The 7,515-nt window shown below is 41.2% G+C and overlaps 1 protein-coding gene across 1 annotated transcript; it reads left to right on the top strand.

Annotated features, from left to right (window-relative positions):
• The first annotated feature begins 330 nt into the window (after positions 1-330).
• On the top strand, positions 331-4,448 carry elf3 (E74-like factor 3 (ets domain transcription factor, epithelial-specific)). The gene is made up of 9 exons (XM_034144231.1): positions 331-455; positions 638-789; positions 1,353-1,586; positions 1,851-1,958; positions 2,048-2,176; positions 2,266-2,346; positions 2,432-2,551; positions 2,743-2,938; positions 3,413-4,448. The coding sequence occupies exons 2-9, from the start codon at positions 645-647 to the stop codon at positions 3,522-3,524; spliced, it is 1,125 nt and encodes a 374-aa protein (XP_034000122.1). The 5' UTR covers positions 331-455; positions 638-644; the 3' UTR covers positions 3,525-4,448.
• The last annotated feature ends 3,067 nt before the right edge of the window (positions 4,449-7,515 follow it).

The following is a 7,515-nucleotide window of genomic DNA, read 5'->3' as shown; positions in this document are numbered from 1 at the left end:
ATAACATTGAGTGAAGCAAACAATACTACAGCGTAGTTTTGACATACTGTTTTCATGTATGTGTTCTGAGTCAAGATTTCAGCACTGCTACTTAGTTTTCAATGTAAGGAACCTAACTACGCACTGCAAACCTATACAAGTTGACCAGGTCTAGCAATACAAATACAATCGAACCCTGACTTGTAGCAGAGCAGGTTCGTTTTGTTGATCAAGTTCTCAGGAAAGCAGGGAGGAGGGGGGGAGGAGGTGTGGCCGTTTCAGGTGGAATTCCCCTGAACTTACCTGAATCCGCCCCCCTTCACAGGAGTATAAATCTCAACAGGTGGTTAAAAACAGCAGCAAGAGCATCTTAGCCTCAGAAACATAGGACGAGGAGCTCTAACCTGGAGATTAAAACACTCAGAGTCCTGGAGACTTTTTCTTAAGCATCACATTGTGGCTCGTGGTCTAATCAGGTAACATATATCAGTTAACTAATCAATTCAAATGTAAGTGTTCATGTTTCAAACAGTGCTGATTTTTATTATTTCTAAAAAAGCTTGAGAAAAATAAACACATGTTTTAATTTATTATTAGATTCTCTTTAAATTCGTTTTAAAGTGGTGTGTTAACATGTGCCTTATTCTATGTTTCCCAGTGTCTCCATGTCATCACAGTGCCTGAGCAGCATCCTAACTAATGCCAACCTCACCATGTATCAGACTGGCCCCCTCGAGGTCCTGCCGCAGCAGCTCCCCAGCATCAACAGCCTTCAGATCAGCAGTTTAGCCTACAGCTCCAGCATGAGCGGTAAGAGGAACACCAGCGGCTGCTGAGAGCCTCCTCTGTGTCTCATGGTGCTTGATGTGACGTGTGACAACAAAAGAATGAAACTGTAATGTGTTGGCTGTGAACGCTTTGTTAACTTTTATAGTCCGGTCTGAGTTTCGTGGACAGTTTCAGATGAAGACTAATCTCACAGTCAACATGATCCTTTATTTCTCACTGAGCTGGGCTTTGACCTCATTAAGACTCTGTGGCTCAATCATTTACCAGGCAGCCAATGTTTAACTCAGCATAACCGTCACATAGAGAAGGCTGCCACCTCAAAGTTGAAACAGTTAGAGCTTTGTTCGTCTGACCAGACACAAATCCAGAGTGATGATTCCTGCTTTGACATATTCTTTGTTAATTAGATGCATGAGCAAAGATCAATATCTTATATTCAAATGTACAGTGTCTTAATCTTTGTCTCAGTGTCTTTAAAAGCTACTAAAGCTCAATGCTGGCCTGTGTAAATACATTGTGGAGGAATCATTCTGTAAACCGACTCTCCATACTAGAATATGAAGTAATTGGCTGTGTGTCTGCAGGCCAGTGGTACAGGCAGGTCAGCCCTCACTGCTGGACAGCAGAACATGTTCTGGAATGGATCAGCGACCACGTGGAGAGCACCAAGGTTGATGCAAGCACCCTAAGCCTGGCTCTCTGCAGCATGGACGGGACTGCTCTCTGCCAGATGAGCAGGGAGCAGCTGATCGGGGTCTTCGGCCCACAGCTCGGCCTCCAACTGCACCAGAGTCTGCAAGAACACAAGACCAAATATGGTAAACTACATCCGCCATGTTGGAATGATTTAAAAAAAGGGCAGAGGTTAAATATATGAATATGTAATTGAAATTCATTTTATTTCGGTGCTGGACCTCAATTACAGTGTCAAGATTCATAAGTACAAAATGAATGCCACATTTGCCAGTTGTGTGTCCATATAAAATCAGACATGCATATGTTGTGTTACTTTTCTTCCCCTGGATGAATGTTATGGCTAAAATGCTAAAAAGTTTCTTCTCCTCATGTCCTTCTTCTTGCAGAGCTGCACAGCCTGTCAGGACCGGAGCTGAGCGAGACCTGCCAACTGCTGGACCACTTCCTGGACAACCTCAACTATCCTTTGCTCAGCACCATTAGAATTGGCCAAGGTACATTTTGTATAGTGATGTTGCATAGAAGCATAAGATCCATAGAGTGTGAACATGATAGGGCTAATGCTGCGACTTACCACCAACAGCTGAAGGAGCCATTAGCAAGAGGGACTTGGACTACAGGGATGATTATGAACTGACTAGTCTGAGCATGGGGCCGCTGGAGGACCTGTCTGATAACCAGTCTGACAGCGAGCTCAGCTCCTCCTCCAACAGTCAGTACTTCATCCTCTTCATGTCAACTCTTCTGTCTCTCAGTGTCTTAAGAGGCTGTGTATCTGAACCCTGCCTCTGCTCTGTTTAGGTGGCATGTTTGACTTCTCAAGTCTCAGCTCACAGGAGTCTGGAGAATCAGACCCAGAGTTCTCCTACCCTCTGATTTCAAGTGAGTATGCAGAACATCTCATATGGTTCTTTGGATTCAACAAACTCTAAGGTTAACGTCTGACAATATACTGTTGTGTTGACAGAGAACCACATCAAAACGGAAAAAGGAGAGTCTCGACTGAAGCGGCCCCGGGGGAGACCTCCCAAAGTCAGCAGAGAGCACAGCTGCAGCATTTATGAGAATCACAAAAAGAAACAACACGGTAAGGCCACATGTAAAACCCTGCACACAAGGCGTCTGTATGTGAACTCTGCTGAGCTGTTTCATGGGTTCTGCTTTGCATCTTTATCAGGCTGCACATGCATATCTGTTTAGCTTGCATGCTTCTGCTTTTACATCAATGCACACACACACACAAACACACATTGAGCTCCTTTTGCTAACTGTCTGCAGCGCCCCGTGGAACTCACCTATGGGAGTTCATCAGGGACATTCTGATCCACCCCGAGAGGAACCAGGGCCTGATGAAGTGGGAGGACCGCCGGGAGGGTGTCTTTAAGTTCCTGAAGTCCGAGGCTGTGGCCCAGATGTGGGGCCAGAAGAAAAAGAACAGCAGCATGACGTACGAGAAACTCAGCCGGGCCATGAGGTGAGTTCATGAAGCAGCTGATGTGAAACTCCAGCTGTTCCAGCAGCTTTGCATTGTATCTCCCTGAATCTCAAAGGATCCACCATTAATATGTGGTAAAGAAGAAGAGTCATAAAACACTAAACATTTAGAGGTGTTCTGTATAAATAAGATGTTGGAACATAAAAGACCATTGAAGCTTGTGAGGTTACATCCTAAAGCTACACTGCTATACTTTATATGAACAAAGCACTCAAGATAACTCATTTGTCAGCTCCCCCAAACGGTTTTGACAGGCTCAGTAATATTATCTGTGACTTATTGATCGACCCTGAACTTTTAAATTGTCCCCTTTAATCCTGGTCTGCTCACTAGTAGAACCATCTTGTTAATGAGACCCACAGCTACTTTTGACATCAGTATTTCCTAACAATTGATTTAGATCTGGATACTTAATGTGTTTAATTGGCACTAACTGATCATCTTCCCCTTCAGGTATTACTATAAAAGAGAGATCCTCGAGCGAGTCGACGGCCGGAGGCTTGTTTACAAATTTGGAAAAAACTCCAACGGCTGGAAGATGGAGGAGATGGGAATGGACATGTGAGGCCCAATCGTTGGGCGGTAGCTACAATCAGAGCAGTTGTTCCAGATATAATATCTGTGTGGCCTGTCTGAAGATAAACTGACTAGCTGCCCTTGATGTTTAAGACACTCACTTCCTCTCAAAAGGAAGGTGTTGCAGAAAATGTAAGCCATCGTTTTTGGCTGTAGTAGGTTTTATGAACCAATTTTAATATTGTACCTATTTTGTCTTTTTGATCTCCAGTATAAAAACTGTACATAGAAACGAAAAGTAATATCGTTTGGATACTGTGAGTTTCTGTAAGTCACTAAATGATGAAAAAGTTATAACAAAAGAACAGAATTCACTCTTCTTTAGTGGTGCAGGACTCAGCCTGGTCTGTCACTATGAATTGTGTTTAAGCATATAGGAGTTGTTGACTGTTTTGACGCACTGAACATATAATATCCTTTTTCTTATATTACTTTTATTTTAAAAGGGTGAATCATTGGTTTTCCATATAAATGTAAAATCAGTTTTAGATTTCTGAATGTCATACTGGTGAAGGACAGATCAGGAACAGAGAGCACTGGTGACATATGTGATGCTACTCACCATTAATACAGAAATGATATGCACTACATGTCTATTGGTATCACTTATTATAAAGTGTATTTACACAATGTATAAAGCAGGTTAGATGAATGAGGGTGACCTATAAAAACTGTTTGTCAGTCAGTTGCACACTGTCACTGTATGTGATTTTTTTATTGTGTTAATGTGAGTGATGAATTGATGTCATGTTGTTTCGTTAGAAATACATTTTATCTGTATTTGTGATTTTTTTTAATGCTGTACTTATCATGAAGAATGTGAAAATTGATAATTGTGAATGTCAAACTTACATGATACCGTCACCACCCAGATCACAGGATTTCTTAAATAAAACATCTATTTTGACTAAGAGTATTTTTTATGGCAATTTTGCATTTAGTAGAAACAGAACATTTTAGGTAATAAATGCCACCAGGAAATGTATCAAGTTGATGAATTACATTCGGGCTATTCTTTTTTGTGTTATACGTAGTAAGTCTGAATATGCAAATCATTCATTATCTCTTCAAATGTGTGATAAGTTGCATACATTGAATAAATCGAGGTTTAGATTATTCTTTTGCTTACGAATTGATATGTCAGATTCAGAATTTGTAAAATGTTAACATGGTGAGATGTGGCTCTAAAAAGCACTCATCACATGGTTGACAGTTATCACAGCTGAAAACATGTGCAACCCTAAAGACAATATATACATATTCATCTCCTCTGCCGGGCCCAGGAGGTGAATTGGCAGCGCTGCAGCTACCGGTCCACTCTGTACAGAACCGGCTCTGGTTCTTAAGCCAAGTCCCTACAGACTGAGCTATGCCACCGCAGTATTTTAAAAGTATTTATAAAAGGGTCTGAGATACTTCTGCTGTAGTGCTTCATAAAGGAAAACTGACTTGACTTGATTCTAAGGCGTTTCTTTGCTTATAACATTCTTATTTATTTATAGTTGGACACTTAACTGATCATGTTTTTCTTCTGACGAAACCTTATAATGAGAATATGAACTTCGTTAGCAAATGTTATGTCAACAAATTATTGTAGAACTGTCTTTGTTTATCCCATTAATCTGGAAAGAAATCTGAAAAGAAATAATGCAAATGAATCACATAATTTACTCGTACCCGTAATTCCAGCACAAATGTTTACTTGTGAGATTACATGGAAAACACAGACAATACGATGACTGAGGAGGAGTGTGTTGAATGGGAGATTCCAAGTCTGAATGGCACTGTCGCATTCAGTTTCTTAGATATGACACTGTATACCTGATTTGGGTTGCCAATTAAATGTTAATTTACAGTCAGGTGGTTTGAATTCACGTTTTTCTGTGGCAATATGTCTCAAACTGTGTAAATTAAGTGCATTCATATAGTGCATTTATGCTTTTTTTCTAAATTGTGCCACACAAACATAGCAAAGACAATTTGTGCTTAAGGCATTTCGGCATGGATACAGGAGGAGCTGACAGTTAAACCAACAGCACTGCTACATTCACTTCTGTTTAAAACCAATCATACTTTATCTACCACCTGGGTCAGAATATGCTTTTGACCCTCTGCTTTCACTGCCACCCTTCTGGCAGCGCACCCGACCCCATAGGTGGTGGGCCCGTGGGACGGAGTTTGTTTTTATCTGAGTGTTTCAGGGTATTCTCTGAATACCTTGAAGGCCCCACTGGTGTAATAACATTAAAACAGCACAGTTACTAGTGGTCCTTGAACCTCTGACTATGGACACACTTATCAGTGTAACATTTTTATATATGCAACATTTAGCAGCACAACAGGGCTTTGTGGTTTACACACCTCTGTCTGTTTATTCCAACTGACACTGGCAGGCTCTGGTTTTTGGTTTCAGCTTGGTGTTCAACAGGTCTGGCCTGTTGTGGAAAACCGGGCATGATAACACCTGGATGGATTGTCTGTTGAATAAAAATGTCCTTGTGCCAATGATTGTCATTCAGACCTGTCTCCAGTGATTCTCATTTTTATCTGCCGATCTGGAACAATGCAGGAACTAGTGTGGTGTTCAAGTCCTGCAGAAAAAAGAGATGTAGTGCCAGAATGCCAGAGGATTATGAAAGCAATGAGCTGGCAGTTCTCAAATACACAAATAGGTTTCCTGTGGACGCTTCAATCAGCAATTTGCAAGGACTGTTGTGATTGGAAAACACCTGTTGCTGCTGGTTGCTACAACATTTATTGTAATTCCAAAGAATTCATTAATTGTTTATTTATTTAGCATATCATGTGTGAATGAACAGAGTGAAAATGTAACTTCCCCTCAAAGATGAATAGAGTTTGTCATCTTCCTTTGTATTGTTTGTATATTACATTTGGTTTGTTTAAAATTCTCTATAACTCTAGAGTGAACGAAACAACCAGACCAATTGTCTGCTTCCTTCCTCTGGTGCTGTTTATCTGTGATCTGAGTGCAAGCCAAGGCAAGGCACGTTTATTTATATAGCACCCTTCAACACAAGGCAATTCAAGGTGCTTTACAAAAATGAAAGACATTAAGACAAAGGCATTTAAAAACAGTCATTAAAAAGAAAAGATAATAAAAGAAACATTAAAAGAATGTTCATCCTTTTTTTGCAAGGAGTTTTTCTGATAGCAGATGTGTGATTTTGTAAGTGAAATGTATGCAAGACAAATTCTTTCATACACCAGCAGGTGAAACGAGATACTAAGGCCCTGAGAGACCACAGCTGTGGGCAGAAAATGATTTTTCTGTCTTTGCTGCATTTAATGAAGTGCAACAAAATTCAATCATAAATGTATTACCACTCATGGTAATCGAACTTAATTGAGAGTCCTCTCAACAACAAGCCATCTGATGTGTCCTCTCACTGACATTCTTAGACCTGTTAATGAACATTCTCGGTAGAGCACTCCCTAAACAAATACTCCCGCATGAGCACACGCATGAGCACACACACACCCACACCCACACCCACACACACACACACACACACACACACACACACACACACACACACACACACACACACACACACACACACACACACACACACACACACACACACACACACACACCACACACAACACACACACACACACACACACACACACACCATCTCCTCCTACTAGGTCAACATACCTGTCTGGCAGGTAGATTTGGCCACAGGCCAGAATCTGTGTTTATCACGTAGCTTACTGGAAACTCCACGGTCTGTGCCAGAAAAACACAGGAGGGGGGAGCATTACTGCTATGATCTCAGTGCATTGTCACTGGATAAACACAGAGAGTCATTACGCCTTTCTCAAAAGTTAATTATTAACCTCTCACACTTTGATTATGTGCACCACTCTCTCCCACTATGTGGAATGAAATGACACACAACGACACTCGCACACACACACACACACACACACACACACACACACACACACACACACAC

Source organism: Trematomus bernacchii, unplaced genomic scaffold (assembly GCF_902827165.1).
Source record: "Trematomus bernacchii unplaced genomic scaffold, fTreBer1.1, whole genome shotgun sequence".
Taxonomy (NCBI): domain Eukaryota; kingdom Metazoa; phylum Chordata; class Actinopteri; order Perciformes; family Nototheniidae; genus Trematomus; species Trematomus bernacchii.
The sequence above is the reverse complement of the archived record's forward strand: the minus strand, read 5'-3'. Positions and strand labels throughout refer to the sequence as shown.

Excerpts from the sequence above, each read along its gene's own strand:
- elf3 (XM_034144231.1), top strand. The coding sequence starts at position 645 with ATGTCATCACAGTGCCTGAGCAGCATCCTAACTAATGCCAACCTCACC. Across the intron at positions 2,177-2,265 it reads GCTCAGCTCCTCCTCCAACA|GTGGCATGTTTGACTTCTCA; the intron begins GTCAGTACTTCA and ends TGCTCTGTTTAG. Across the intron at positions 2,552-2,742 it reads TCACAAAAAGAAACAACACG|CGCCCCGTGGAACTCACCTA; the intron begins GTAAGGCCACAT and ends AACTGTCTGCAG.